The 16251-nt window shown below is 37.6% G+C and overlaps 2 protein-coding genes across 2 annotated transcripts in view; one reads left to right on the top strand and one right to left on the bottom strand.

Annotated features, from left to right (window-relative positions):
* The window catches only part of grm1a (glutamate receptor, metabotropic 1a), a 29063-nt gene extending 28067 nt beyond the window's left edge, over nucleotides 1-996 (bottom strand). Inside the window, exon 1 of the mRNA XM_056270739.1 lies at nucleotides 978-996. The gene's annotated coding sequence lies outside the window, so the exon portion shown is untranslated. The remainder of the gene's footprint in view (nucleotides 1-977) is intronic.
* Nucleotides 997-1741: 745 nt separating this feature from the next.
* cd164 (CD164 molecule, sialomucin) lies at nucleotides 1742-14669 on the top strand. Its single transcript, XM_056270821.1, has 6 exons — nucleotides 1742-1900; nucleotides 5151-5225; nucleotides 12973-13059; nucleotides 13232-13288; nucleotides 13757-13825; nucleotides 13921-14669. Exons 1-6 carry the CDS (start codon nucleotides 1825-1827, stop codon nucleotides 14082-14084), a joined length of 528 nt encoding a protein of 175 aa, XP_056126796.1. The 5' UTR covers nucleotides 1742-1824; the 3' UTR covers nucleotides 14085-14669.
* Nucleotides 14670-16251: the final 1582 nt, after the last annotated feature.

Below are 16251 nucleotides of genomic sequence, written 5' to 3'. Positions count from 1 at the left end.
GACCTACAATTTCTAGGCAATTGAGAAATTGTAAAGGTAGGTAAGGTACGATTGGAGCTAAATTGAATCGTGCTAACGATTATATATGCTAGGCATATTGAGGGGGGATGCTGTCCAATATTCATTACAATGCTGCTCTCTGGTGATGGAAGGTTGATATTACAATACAATACATTTAGGTAGAGTGAAACAAAGGTTGACTTTTCAATTTTATGTTTTGTTGAATGTATTATCTAAACTATATTTTTATTTATATCTTATCCTCATACTTTCTAGGTGATTATTACATTCGTGAACAATATTGCATAATAGTTATGTTGTATGTTATATAAAGGTTATGTAATTATTAGCCATTTTTTAACTAATAAAAAGTGTTCTAAACACTTGCAGGAAATATTTTAAAGGTTTAACAGATGGTTTCACATCAAAAGAAAATTCACAGTTTTTAATGGACTCGTCCACTGGGTGGCAGCATAGCAACAGTTCATGGCCCAATATCTGCCAAGTAACAAAATTAATCATTTACTGTTGTGTTTGTTCTGTACCAGCGATTTAGACCAATGCCAATCATTACTTGTATGGGATATTTCAGCGATTGTTGCCTGTCCGTGGAATGTCAAAGCATATAGTAAACTGTTCCAACAAATTATACATTATTTTAATACCTTCAGTGCACTGGTTTTTGAGTAGACTACTGGCATAAAATATAATATATGATATTATTTTGGACATCCAGTATGTTCACCTTCTTCTATCTCACAAAATTATGGGTCAGTAACTAAATGAATGCATTCACATAACTATTTAAAGTAGGCCTATTGAGTAGTGGTACGAGGACAAGTGGCTTTAAGGTTAATGGTACATTCTCTGATTAATCTGCCTTTTACAAAACTAAAGACAGCTAAAGTTAAAGTTATATGTAAAGTTGTTGTCCCATGTCTTAAAAATCAGTGACAGCTCTAGATGGCGTTACTCACCACCGGCATTTTGTTAGGAGGGCTGGAAAAGGTTCATAAGGTAAAATCAAATCATTTTGTAGTGGTTAAAACGTTCGCTCTATGAATTATTAATAAGCTAAACAAAAATATTGCGCGCAGGGTTTCGCCAGCTAAGATTTATTTTTATACACGGCAATGGCAACATTTGTTGGAAGTGTGCGGGAAACACGTGGCAATAAGAGAATGGAATGGCTATATCAGAAGGAAACGAGTCTGAAAGAGGCGGGGCTTAGCGGCCCAAACTCTAACGTTAAATATGATGAGATATAAATTATATTCTTCATATTTTTACTTTTCAGTGATTATTTTAACATTCAAATTCAATTAAATTTCCACGGTGTAAATATCGTCTAAATTGTTGTTAAAGCAGCGCTGCGTTGTCACGTGGTACATGTTACTTTTCTCAGCGCCTGTTAGGATGAGTCAATCACGGTTGTTTGTTGATTACTATTATTAAACTTATTTTATAGTGGCTGTCTGTGCAGGTTTACATTTCAATGTCAGGTACCAGGTCTAGTAACTAACAGCTTTAAACGATAACATTTTTTAAAACACAAATGGCGTCAATCAAACACAAAAGTTCCTGAGATTTTTTTGCAGCTCAATGAAAATTTATCTTTGTTGAGCCCCCATGCGCCCCCTGCAGGAAAACAGTTGTTTTGCCACACGCTTTCAAGCCGCATTTCCCACCCAATGATGAAAAGATCCAGTCACGTGATCTTGAAAGCAGGAAGCGCAGCCACATCCACAGCAGCACTTCAGTGAAACTGCAGACAGCTCGAACTGAACGCACGAACGAGGACTGAGAATAGACCAATTAGACACCATGGTTTGGAGACTTTTCTTCGTGACATTATTACTAGCCCTATTGGGATCAATGACAAGACAGGAATCAGTGACGGGTGAGTAAATTTATCATCTTTAACGTTAACAGTGAAACAGCGTGTCCTGTTGTTACGACGCAAACCAAAACAGTCTCTGTCACGCCATCGGTTACACCAGGGGCGTCACTAGGATTTTCATTTTAGGGGGGCTAAGCCCCCAATATGATTTTTTTTTTTTAAATAAAAAAATGTAACACTTTAGTTTAGGATCTAAAGATCACTATTAACCATTTTCATTACGATGCAAAGGCACGGTTTTATAATAACTGTGGTCCCTAATGTGAGGTAGGGCAAAAAAGGGGGTTCGGGGTCTCCCCGAGAAAATTTTGATTTCTCTGATCTACATATGTGCATTTTAAGATGTTCTGAAGGCCAAAAAACTTGGATAGTGCAGCAGCTGATTATTTTTCTCTCCTCATCAGCATCACACTCTTTTTCTCTTTGTTTTTATCTTGCTCTGTCTCTTCCCCTCCTAAAGCTGAGCTTTGACTGATATAGGCTTTTCATTTTTGTCTGTCAGTGAAGAAAGTAAACATAGGGTCAACTGATAGGTTGATTTTGCCTATGAATCATTTTCTCAGACGCGTTTATTTACTGAAAGCTACTAAAGGTAATTAAGTTTATTAAATGCATTCACAATATGTAGGCTACACATTTATTATTGATCTTATGCCTAATACAGGGCCGTAGACAGGGCTTTAGTCACAGAGGTCCTAAATTTGAGGTTGGTAGGGGGTTCAAATTTTTTATTTCTCTGATATGTGCATTTCAAGACGTTTGAAGACCAAAAAAGGATAAAAAATAGCTTTAAAACCATGTCAGTGCGGGCAGATTATTTGTCAATACCTGCTCTCTTCTCATCTCCATCACTCTTTCTTTTTTTCTCAGTCTCTTCGTCCCTTTCTCTTCCCCTCCTAAAGCTGAGCTTTTTTAATTTACTAAAGGCTACAATTTGTATTATATCCTCAATATGTACACATTCATTATTAATCTTGTGCCTAACATGATGAAAACGGCTTTGTTAATGTTTCTTGTAAACTAATTATTACATTACATGAGTCACGTTACAGCCTATTTTCAGTTCAAAATGGCGAAATTAGACAAAACTATATTAGTTTGCCTGATTATTTTTTGTCATTCGTTTAACATTTATGACCTAAAAAAAGTAAAATATGAAATGTTAGGTTTAGCTACTTACATCTTATCTCGCACTTGACCGTACGCGTCGAGTCGCACTGTTAAAATTCGCGCTCAGCAGCGTCTGTGAACATAAAGCCCGCCTACTTTGATTTGATTGGTCATCTCAAATATTCTGACATTGACGAGCAGTGACAGACCAATGAGGCTCAGATGAACACACATGAACACACACACACACCCTGTCCTCTGTTTCTGACGTGCTCTCTGTCGGCGCCGCTGCGGATTGAAGATGAAGAACGCGCTGAATCTGATTATAACAAGACTGAAGCGAACACGAATTTGTGTAGCCTACATTAATCTCACATTTTTAGGGGGGCTAGGCAGAAGTTTAGGGGGGCTGAAGCCCCCCTAAAAAGGGCCTAGTGACGCCCCTGGGTTACACCTAAACTGTGATTTTAATTAGGGGTGGTGGCGATTCCGGTTTTATAACGATTCCATTAACGGTTGTTTCAACACTTTTGTGGAATAAATATTTGGTAATGATTCAGTTCTTATTGCATCAACTGCCCTCCGTCAGTCTGTTGCCAAATGACGAGGTCATTTCAGATTTCAGCAGAACTGATAAAACAGTAACGTTAAGTTACTAGAAATAAATTAAAAACTGTGTTTACATAGAAATGTTAAAGTACTGATTTATAAGAGTCATTCGCGCGGTAATCTGACTACATCGGTCTGCATGTTTTATTACACTAAAAATAACCGATTCCTAAGAGTCGTTTATTCAGGAATTAAACTTCTCCGGTCGCTCTGAATGATTTTGACTTACATCGACTTGGAATCGACTCGAAAGAATCAGCTGTTCGAGTATTTGTAATATATTGGTCGTGATGTATGTTTCGCGCTGTAGATTCAGTAGTGGCGTAACTTAGTACAGGAAACTACGGTGTCCATTCCATGGCGGAAGTGTGAACGTTCAACGACCGAAATCTTTGCCTTTATTTTTTGATTGTAAGGAACTGGTTCTTGATTCCCAACCTAGTTCTAATAACAAGTTGTTAAACGCGGTTGATGTACTTTTGCCTCGATCCGCAAAGCTAACGTGTGTTTTTTTTTAAGTCAAATATTTTGACTTGTGTGTTTCTGTTTTCTTTATTTGTTTTCTTGTAATCTCTTATAATCTGTCACACAAAATGATCGCTGTTATGTAACGTAATCAAATATATTATGGTTTTCTATTTTGTTATCTTGTGGCTTTGCTTCCATGTAGATCTACTGCAATGTGAAGATCTATATTTATCCAGAGAATCACATGTTGGGCTGTAAAATAAACCAGAGAATTCTGTCTTCAGCTCTCTCTCTCTCTCTCTCTCTCTCTCTCTCTCTCTCTCTCTCTCTCTCTCTCTCTCTCTCTCTCTCTGTTGGGAAAAAGACATAGGCATGGACAGTGTTTCATCAAACTGTCATGACTTACTATTCCGGTGAAGTATGCAGGACTTCTCCATTCATTTTAGTCTGCTTAAACCCCACCTACAAGTTTACGTTAATCTGCCTCCACTTTTGATTGCAAAGCTCACATCTCAAAAATCAGTCAACAACCGATACACAGAACCAAGTCCCCAACCTACATTTTTTCTTTTTTGATTAATCCATTACACTCGGATGTACGTCACAAAACAGAATTAAAGAACTGTCGTTACTTCCATTTCACTGCGACTTTAAGAGTGTCACCAGGGTTTTAAACAACCTTTGTTTGAGTTTTGCCAGAGACGTCAGATCATATTCACTTGATCACAAGACTCATTGGTCCTCTTCCCAGTTTTTCTGTTCAGCTACAATTCACAAGCAGAGAAGATTGCATATTGTAAGCATGGTTCTGTTATCTTTCATCTAGAGACTTGGAAAATGGTTTACTGATTGTGGTTACATAGTTTTCCTTGTTTTCAGGGTTAAAGGCCAAGAGATAACTCTGACACATGCTCTGGGAGCAAATCTAGCTCAACAATGGAGTAAACCTGTATTAGATGGGCCTATGTGTTGCTAGCTTGATTATGATATGATTGTTGTAAATCTCAATGATATGTTGTTTGGCATTCACGATATGTTATTTATTGGTTTGTTTCTTTTGCAGATGAAGTCTGTGGTTCATTGGTATCTTGTGATGCATGTGAAAATGTGACTTCCTGCCAGTGGATGAACTGCACAGGTCAGTCCCTCCTCCATGTCAAATTCAAAGCTCACATGACAACTATTAACTGACCTGAAAACAGTAAAATGCAGTCAAGCCATGATTATACCATGATTAAGGAACCTCTTCTTGAACATTTTTCCTCTTTTGTTTTGATATATATTTATACATATATGATGTTTCCTATTAAGATTTCTTCATAAGTGGAAAAATAAATAAACCCATTTGGCTCATATTAATGGAAAGCCTTATTTTTTCCCATTACATGAAGAGAAAATTCTAAGCATAACTTGTAGTTCCCAGATTATATTAGTAGGTCTGCTCATAAATTAATCGAAACACAGACCATGCAACTGTAAAGTGTTCCTGATGTGGCGCACAGATAATAAATGAAAACCAGTGTTTGTGTGTTTGGCAGTTCATTCAGTGATTAATGCTGGCTTCGGTCAGTGTGAACCTGAAGTAACTGCCCTTTAATCCCTGGAGTCCTTTTCCATGCCGCTTTGCTAATGGATGACGTGAAATGAATCAGAGAGAGTAAATATACTAATGAAACGCACACACTGTTGCTATGGCACTCAAGGCTCTTCAGGGGAAAAAACAGGAGAGAAAGTATAAGCAGAAAGATGGTCGTTTCATAGATGAAAGGAGAGGAAAATTAAAATTGCAACAGAAATGATTGAGTAATAATGAAATATATTTTATATATTGTTTCAAATAAAATTAAATGAGGGCTTTAAAGACATAAATTATCTTGAACTTCTCCCCATTTTTGTTGTATAAATTTGCACAGATTTGAGTTTGATTTAACATACAGGGCTTGATGCTTGCTTTTTCCCCAAGGAGCACATTTGCTCATATGTTGAAAAATTTAGGAGCACAAACTTTAGGTGCGCAATGCAAATTTTTCAACTGTGTTTTAGCTTAATGTGAAATTTAAAGCTGCAGTCCGTAGCTTTTTTTGAGTTAAAAGTTATCCAAAATACAAATTTGAGAAAATACATAACCAGCCAGTGTTCAACGCTATCTGCTTGCCTTAGCTCGATTCAAAGCGGTAAGCTTGTAATAATGTTTTAATTCCAGTGGTACTGGTGGATTTACGCGGGAGATTCGAGCATGTCTTTGCGTCATTACGTCACATCTGTACACATAAAGGAGTCTCGGCTAGTAGGCTATATTGCGTGTGAGGATGCTGGAGGTGGAGATTTATAGCCTTTTCTCACAGCACTTGATATAATTAAACTTTACAATTTGATGGCGGATCCAGAAAGGTTCAAACGACAATCACCAGTGACAACAGATTCACCCGTTGTAAAATGCAAAAGACTTCGTTCGGACTTTGTAGTGGCTACAGAACAAAAGAGACTGCAACCGGCCTATGCGAAAACAAGGACACATATCTGAAGGACATTACATGTAGTCACGCAATGCTGAAGTTGTTAACATTAACAATTTGAGAACAAAGTATAATTAGCACGGTTTTGCATGATATGATAAGCCATTGTTAGATTTAATCAGCGCGATTTACTGCAATGTCAGAACCACAACAAAAGTGGATGTTACTTACTTACAGATTATTCTTACCAAAAAGAATAATCTTTGATTCTGAATGCCAGTATCGACACTGGCGCGGCGACTGACAGCTGCACACTCTCCTCAAACATTGTGTTCATCCGCGCTGTGCTGTGTCGAACTACAACTCACGTAAAGTTGATAATTCTGCGAATGACTGCAATTGCAAATTTCGAACAGAGATGGCGACAAAGAGGAAAAACTGCGGACTGCAGCTTTAAAGAGACATAAGGAGAACACAAAGTAATAAAGGTACTTTAAATACTACTGCTTCAAACTATTTTTACTAATTGAGCAATTATTAAAATGAGCAATAGCTTGAAACAGTAGTTATTATTCTTTGTTAACGTTAATTAATAAAAATACAACTATTCATTCTTAGTTAATGTTAGCCATTAGGGAATCACCAGAGGCACCACGATACAATATTATCCCGATACTTAGGTCACGATACGATATTATTGCGATTTTAAACATATTGCGATATTCTGCAATATATTGCAATTTATTACCTTTTTTCAACTTCAATTTTTGCATTTTTTCCAAACAAAATTATTACATTTATATCGCCTAAATGTTTGCGCTCATTGCAATTTTTACAATGGGGGTAATATTGTTAAGAATTTACACAACACAAGGAAGCTTGATTTAAATTGTTTAATTAAATTGAAAAAAGTAGCACAAATAAATACAATACAATAAAGATACAAATAATGACAAATAAAGAGAAAAGTTTTTGAATAGGTCTAGTGTACTCACACTAGGCACGGTTGCCATGAACCGGGCCCGAGTACGATTGTCCCCCCTCCCCACTCCCCCTCTGGCCTGCACTCACATAGGGTTTCAGCATTCGTGCCGGAGCACGCTTACGTCATTATGGTGCGTGCGACGGTTTCGGGATAAACAAGAAGAGCGGCGCTCTCTGAACACAATGAAGTCCATCGCTCTGTTTTTTTTGTGGATAATTTTGTGTCGTTTGGTCCACGGTGGTCCACAGCCCTCTCACAGCCTGTTGTTAAACAGATGCGTCTCCTTAGTGGCGCGAACATTTTCACGTAATCGTGCTGCTCGTATGAGGAGGTTTGCAAGGTACCAGCTGAAGTGCAGCAAGGACTTTGCAGCTTTGATTACGGACTGTGTTGGTTTTGGAGCGTTGCAAAACCATGACATCACGCGTCCTGTTCCGTGCTCCCACGGTTAGCGCTCACACTGCATGCGAACCGCGCCCGAGTCCAACTGAACCGTGCTCTGGCCCACCTCTTCCAAGCGGGCCAGGGCCGGCTAATCGAGCCGCGCCCGGGCACGGTTCGGAGCACTCACACTATTCAAACGAACCGCGCTTTGGTGGTCAAACGCACTCGGGCACGGTTCAAACTGGCTAGTGTGAGTACACCCTAACACTGGAAACTGAATAATGTAATCAAATGGATATACAACACTCTACACTACCCAGATAGTAACACTGGGTAGCTACTTTTTTTTAAGTCCTGACTAAATTAAATACATAGGCTATTAATCCTGATTCCTTTAACTTAAAGCTATCTTTTGTTGTTTTTTTTACAACAAAATTAATGACAGACACATATGGCTACCGTCACTTTAAGAGCTAGTGCACGGATCCTGTGTTCATTATACTGTCACATGCGTTTTATGCTTATTAAAGACAAACCCGACTATGTTTAGAGTATACTCACGAAGACCGAAATTGACACAATTTTGCGTGTTAAAGCAATACAATCCGCGAAAAATAACATTTGTTACTGGCCAGCTGTTTTTGAGGCGGATTTTCTATGAATGTGCGCATAGAAAATAATCTCAGAGCGCGCGAACACTGATTAGTTTTTTTAGATCGCTTGAATGTTTAAACTGGTAAGACTTAAAAAGACGTGTAAATGGTAAACTTCAGTCACGATGCACTGCTGGCCCGATTGTGCAAGTGAATATTCCGTCATGTCCCGACTCCTAAACGCGAGTGTGTATTATCGCCGCAGCGCTTGATGCTCACACGGCACCGCTGAACACTCACGCAGACACGCACTCTACTACCAAAGTTAAATTCTCATGTGTAGCTAATTTAAATAATAAAAGATCGGTACTTGGCACCCGTGTATCGATACAGTATTGCCACAGAAAATATCGCGATACTATGCTGTATCGATTTTTTCTCCCACCTCTAGCCATTAGTATGAACTCATCTAATTTGCGTTTGACTAAATACTTTAGACTTTACATGTCTTCAACTCAATTTTCATTGTAAACAACTCAAATACACAAATGATAAATGTGTAACAGAAACATAATTCAACCGAGTAAACGCCAATACAATTAGATGTAAAAAATAATTAAAGTTAATACACTTTAGTACAACATGCATTAGCTCTATTTGACTATTCACATTTCTGCTGTTCCATCAGCTTTCAGAAAGTGAAGGTGCATTTTCATTCAGCGCATCAATGCTTTTCATCCGTGTTATTTATTCAATTAAATAATCGCCTTTTAAAGTTTAATAATCATACTAGGCTGTATCGTTGTTTTTCCATAACCAAATTGAAAACATCTAAAAATGACAAGACGTTTGTTATACCATTTAAGATATTTAAAAAGTTTTATTCACACTCATGCATGCTCCTAAATACATTTTACAGTTCGCACACATTTTTAGTGGCAAATGCGAATGAAACGTTCGCACTGTCGAGCCCTGACATAGTAGGAGAGATACCTGCTACCAGATAACTTTAAAAGATCCTTGGCTATTCTAAGATTAAAACATTTAAAATAGGCAGAGACCGTGATTGGTAGTTTTTTATTGTTTGCTATTATACATGATGCATAGTATTCTGTTAAAAATTGCAGTACAGAGGTTTGTATTACAGTAATGACAATTCCTGCAAAAATCTGGGGGAAAAGAACCCCTTTTTTCACTTTTTAAAATCTGTAATTTGGTTAAAAGGTAAACAGAATTTATAGTACACTGCCTGCAACAACATGGTTATAAACCACTTCCTTAAAGAATCACTTTCACAGGCTTTGTTCTCGATCTTAAATTAAAAGTCAGCTGTCATTCTCCACAATCCGTGAGTCTGTAATGTGTCTCAAAGTATGAGACTATGCTTGACCGCAAAGAGAAGTGGTCTGATGTGCTCGAGCAGGTGTAGTGTCTGTAACCGCACCTCCCCCATAACAAAGACAGTTGCTTTAGCATTGTGCTATCGGCTCCCTAGAGATGATGCTATCGGTTTACACTCTTTCAGTCAAACAACAGACTGGAAATATCTGGGTCTTTCCTACTGTAGCGCAGACTAGTGTGTACTGGTTCTTTAGATAATTAGAAATAGGTTTGCAAATTTGAGGACGTATCCACAAAGCCATGGTTTCTAGAGGCCTGTTTGAAACAATGTTCAGGCTAAAATATATGTGTTGCGACATGAGCTGTAAATATACTCGTTTGAATTATTGACGTATGACTCTGTGTGGGTGTAGAAGAAAGGTGAGACGAACTGGAAGGCACAGTGTTTGCACAACAAATATTGAAACGTTTCACTAAGTTAAATATTAATACCTGTTTTGCTGATGTGATCTGACATTATCATAACTTGATAGCATAGCATGCTCTATTTAAAGTCACCAAAATCACACACTTAGACTATATGTAGTGTTTCATTCACTTCTCTTACAGATTGTTGAAACAGTCTTTTTTAATAATAATAATACTTTTGTTGTTCTTTTATAATTATTGTTATTTATAACTGTATAATACCAGTACATATGTTCTTATTGTTTGAGTCTAAGGATGTAGTAGTTATTATTGATAACATAAATAAATAATACAATCATTGAAAATCATTTAATGGGATAGTTCACCCAAAAAAAAAAAAAAAACTGTCATTTACTCACCCTCAAGTTGCTCTAAACCTGTATTAAGTTCTTTGTTCTTCTGACCACAAAAGAAGATATTTTGAAGAATGTCGGTAACTTGACTTCCATATTATGAAAAAAAGTACTATGGAAGTCAATGAGTGAGTAAATGATGACAGAAGTTTTATTTTTGGGTGAACTATCCCTTTAAGTTTACTGCATGTATTTTTCATATCAGTTATTAGACTCTTAAAGCTAAAATAAATAACCTGTATCTGTCATTAAAGATAGTTTGGGTCTATCTCTAGTTTGTACTAAGTTATTTTACTAATTAAACTTGTGGAAGTTTTCATGTGATATATCTTTCCAGTAAAGTATGTGGCGCTTCTCATTGCCACGTGTACTGAGACAGAGGCACAGATTTTCACTCTGAGTCTGTTCTGTTAAGAATAGAATCTCAACAGCAGGTTTTGCAGTCTAATCTGTGAAAACTAGTAAAAGCGGGCTGGTTGACATCATATTCATTCAACTGATTGCTCCAGAAAGTGCCAGTGCAGTCCTTTTAAAGTAATGAACATGTATGCATTTCCCTTCAATCATTACTTGAGCCGGGTAGCTGAATTTGATTTGCTGTCCATACAAACTGCTGAGGGGTGGGAAGCAGTGTGGAATGTAAGGACATTTTTGCTAGTCAAGCACTTATTCAGAAAGCAAGGAATTGAAAACATCTTGATGTGTTGTCATTGTGGAATTTCAACATGAGAGTTGTACCTTTCACAAAAGCATGTGACATTTCTTTCTCTGTGTATGCTGTCTTGAGTGCATAAAGATCACAATGTACTTACTTCATACACCGATATATAGTTTAACACACCTGTTAAAGCTTTTTCTTGGAGCTCAGTTCTCACTGAGAAGCGCTTCTTATGACATTAAAATACTCAAAAGTCCGTGACGATCAAGGACACTTATACTGAAAGAGAAGGCTGTTACGCTTTTCTCCTCAAACTCAATATACAGTCACACAATAGCAAGTTGTAGCAACAACCAAAATCTTTTATACTGGCCTAAACTAAGACTACACAAGATTTTGTCCTAACTTGAGAACTTGGTTATTTCATTAATATAATATAATATACCCATATTTTCCCAAATATAAGACGGTGCTTTTTATTTGGAAATACATTTGAAAAAAAATGAGTCATCTTATATTCAGGGTCTAGATTTCAATAATACACCACAACAATAGCAAGTGCCAAATACGTGTAAAACAAGTGTGCCCCCCAGGACTAATAAACGCATCAAACAACTCTAATTAAGCAGCCCAGAAACAGTCTGAGTGTAATGTTAGAAGATGGCGAGCCCAAAAAGACAGATGCTAACAGTCAAAGAAAAGCTTACCGCCGTCCTAAAAGCGGCTCTTAATTCGTCTTATAATCAGGGTTGTCTTATATTCGGAACAGTATGGCTCATAATATAATATAAACAAATCCAATGTTTTTATTTAATTATTGTGATTTGAAATGGTTCTACAGTTAAGTATTTTATTTTTAAATAATTTTAAGTATAATATAATTAATGAATATGATTTCGGTGTGACAATGTTTGCGTTTTAAGCACACATTATCTGTTAGTGCGTGAGTTAGTCAATGAGTCCATTGTGACAGGGCTTTCTGAACTTAAGTCAATGACAAACATGAGGACGAAAACGGTGTTGGTAAAGTGGATTTCGAAACAATGTGTAAAAATTGAATTATTGCTATCAGTAGGAATTTGAGTGCTGAGCTGTATGTCATACTTGCATACAATGCTATTCATGTGTGACGGAGGAGGTAAATGGAAACCAGCTGATTGTGACACAGAAGTTTCTGGAAAGTCTTCCTTGATTCCTCCTACTCTCTCTTTATCTCTTTCTTATTATGATTTCTGGATCAATAACCTTCTTATAAGTCATGGGACTTTATCTGATGGAATGTTAGGTGTATCGAAAAATCGTTATTTTAACTGTTATATTCCAAGTGTTGAATTAAGCAATGTGGTATGTCTTGCTGTTTTTTTATAGCAAGTTAACAGAAGTTGAGTGACTTTTATTCTCCACCTCCAGTGTACAAGGGTTATTTGAGTCAACAACACCACAAATAAATAATAAAACAAAATGCCGTTTGTTGAAGAACTTCTGCAATTTTAATTAGTGCAGCTAAAATATTTCAGTCAATCAGTTGATATTTAGATGCCCATATTTGAGTATCAAATTTCTCTTTCTTGCAGTTAAAATGCACACTGGCGTTATTTGGTCTTGTTTGTTTAGTTTGTTTTTATTTTTGTCTCCACTACTTTTCAGGTGATGTCAGTGCAGGCGTACCTAAGTGTGTTAATAGCAGCAGTGTTGATAACCAAACAGCCAACTGCGTGAATATGACCTGCACAGGTAAGTCCTGTCCCACTATCTCAAGCTCCTTTTTATAATAACTAAAATAGTGCTTGGTTGTAGCATTCATCAACTCCAAAACATAAGCAATTGGCTCATTAGCTATGATATGAATGTTCTGTGACTTGACCAATTGTATGTTTGGATGATGACTGTTTTCTCTGGACTGCAGAACCAACACCGAGCTCGACCTCGACAGTGAGCCCCACCGCCGCTAACGCTACCAATGGTACGACCTTCCAGACTCGCGTCATTTGCATTCATACGCACCTCAAAACACATAACTACCTAATTCAAAGCCCAATGTCAATTTTATTCAAAGAGCACATTTAAATACAATATAAATAAAGAGCCATTAAATAGAATGACGGATAACAATAATGAATAGAAAAAGCAAACAATAAAATCAACAAATTTAAAATAAAGTAAGTAATTGATTAATAAAAATTAAAGCCCACTTACATCTCAATGATTCAGGGCCCTTATACACTATGAAAGAAGCTGATACCTCCTTTACTACATGCTAATATAGATACAGACCTAAACAAACACTCAAATAGAGCATTTTATCATGTGTATCCGTCTCACAATGACTTTAAAGAAAATAGACCCACATCAGCTTATAACAAAGAGCAGTCTGAAAAAATGTGATGTATTGGCATTTTTATGAATCTGAACAGCACTTTTTTCTGTTTAGCTACCACGATAATCGCTTCCTCGACAATCACCTCCACTTCAGCTCCGACTACAAACGCGACCGCCGCAAGTAAGTACAGCTCTCTGATGTCTGCACCTCTTAGAGAGTGAAACACTTCTTCACCCTGTCAGGTTTGACTGAAAATTTGTTTTGTTTTTCCACAGACGGTACATCAACCGCGTCACCTACAACTTCTCCATCTAAGACGTCCACATTTGATGCCGCCAGTTTCATCGGGGGAATTGTGTTAGTCCTTGGCCTTCAAGCTGTCATCTTTTTCCTTTACAAGTTCTGCAAATCCAAGGATCGCAACTACCACACCCTGTAACTCTCTGCCACCTGGAGGCCCCACACGGCACCACAAAACCTACACTCCGACCCCAAAAGAGAGAGAGAGAGAGAGAGCAGTACACACAGATTCTATGATATTTCTTAAACACTCTTGTGATTCCCCCATGTTTAGCCTCATAATTTGATGCCTGTGATTGGAGCTTAAGAATTCATTTATATTAGAGCTCTCACAAGCACTCAAGTTCGTTAACACAAATTCACAAAAGTTTTTTTGAGCTGTGGAATTATGGGGTGTGCAAAATGTGTCCTGCTGCTTTCATGAACAACCACAACTTTCCAAATTAAGTTATGTCTTTAAATGTTTCAATTATTTCATTTTTGATGACCACACAGTGATTCGTCCCCTCAATATCTGGGTGTTTCCTCTGAGAAGGGGCATGAGCCAGAATCTTCTCATCATGCCTGTGGCAATACTTCCCCCATTTCCAGTGTTAATTTCACTATGGTCAGGTATCTTCACTAGAACAGTGTTTTATACAGTTGCCATGACTTATGGTTTTTTATATTCTACCCAGTCATCTTCACCAAGTGCAAAAGTAATATCCGTTTAGTTTAGGAGTGAATGAATGCCCACCCCCTTCCTTCAAATCAAACCTGTTCTGCATTTTCATCACATACTCTTGGTTTGTGACTGCCTGTGTTGTGGTGTTTGTTTTTTAAACACTTTTTTGGCCATTGCTCTCATTCATACCAACCAAGAGAGCCAAAGTGTTTGCAATAAATTACATTCCCCAGCTTTAACTGTCTACAGTTAGAGAACCAGTAGACATCAGTTCTCAAAACTAGTTAAACCTGGCATCTCGCTCCCCTTTTCCCACAATTTTGACAGTGGAGTGCTAGGTAATGTCAGAGATGCGTTGTATACCCTTAGTTAACATCCCATGACCTCATTGGGGATCATTGTGGTGGGCTTACCAGCGTATAGGCCATTTTAAGTTGTAAATTTATGGGGCTTTGAAACAATAGAGCCTCAGCTAATCCAGTTCTACTTAACAGCTGAAATAAGTTATTAGAATTATAACATTCTGCCTGACATGAGAACGGAACGAGGCACACTGTGAGGGCAGAGTATCGAGGATCCCATTCAGAATGATTGACGGTTGAGTCAAAGTGCCTTTAGGTGGAGGCAGTGGCTTGCTGCCTTAAAAGTGAGCCTTAAAAGTGTGAATGCGTTCGTGGTGGGCCGCCGTCGAGGCCAGGCTCTGTGTTAGTGTGTCTGCCTGTATGTCGGTGTGTTTATGGACACGCATGCGTGCTTGTATCGATAGTGTCTGCCAGCTGGACTGATCGCTATATTATACAGAGTAGATAATTAAAGGTTAATTCATTTGTTTAATTATGGATTAATGTTATGTTTCCCTAAAGCTTCTCCCAGTTCTCAAGGGTCATTTCTTGCTTGCACAGAAATATCAGTCAGATTCTAGTACTCCCAATTCAAAAGCAGATTGATATGTGTACATAATCTGAATTTTTTGACCATGAACTGAAATCAATATAATTTTATATAAGGCACTGAAATGTCTTAAACTGAGGTTGTAACCGGGCTTGTACACAGAGCCTGATGGGTTTTTTTAGGAGCATTTGTGTTAAATACCCTTAAAGAGAACTGAAATGTGCCCTAGAAAAGTGCATTCAGGATATGTTTTGTATTGCTACATCATTCATTTGCAGATTTTGATGGACACTTAAGAGTAGAGCCGTGTCAAACTCATGATTTAATGCTTGGGTGTGATTTCTGGAATATAAAAATTGAGTTTGAGTAGATTTGTTTTAAATGCAGAATTGACCTTGACTATGTTTAATTATTGCCTTGTTCAGCATATTTCGTTTAGTACTCTGTTCTTAAATGCATTTGTCTGGCTATTGCGCTGGTACGTGTATATAGGCCTAGTGCCTGTCCCCCCCCCCCATTTCTGTGTTCTAAAATTTGAAATGTAATAATCTTGATTAGCTTGCTGCTAATAACTTCCTCTGCGAGTCGTAATGTCGTTGGCTTAGGAAGTGATTCATGTTATTTGGGTTGCAAATATTGTAATGGCAGAAATGAATAGATTTGTTTGGTGCGTGCTTTAGTTTCATCCTTCTTCTGCTTCTCTGACATCCCAACATCGAAATGTTCGATTTCCAGCATTGTGTTAACTGCA

This window comes from Rhinichthys klamathensis, unplaced genomic scaffold (assembly GCF_029890125.1).
Source record: "Rhinichthys klamathensis goyatoka isolate OS25496 unplaced genomic scaffold, OSU_Roscu_1.1 h1tg000308l_1, whole genome shotgun sequence".
In the NCBI taxonomy this organism is placed as follows: Eukaryota; Metazoa; Chordata; class Actinopteri; order Cypriniformes; family Leuciscidae; genus Rhinichthys; species Rhinichthys klamathensis.
The sequence above is the reverse complement of the archived record's forward strand: the minus strand, read 5'-3'. Positions and strand labels throughout refer to the sequence as shown.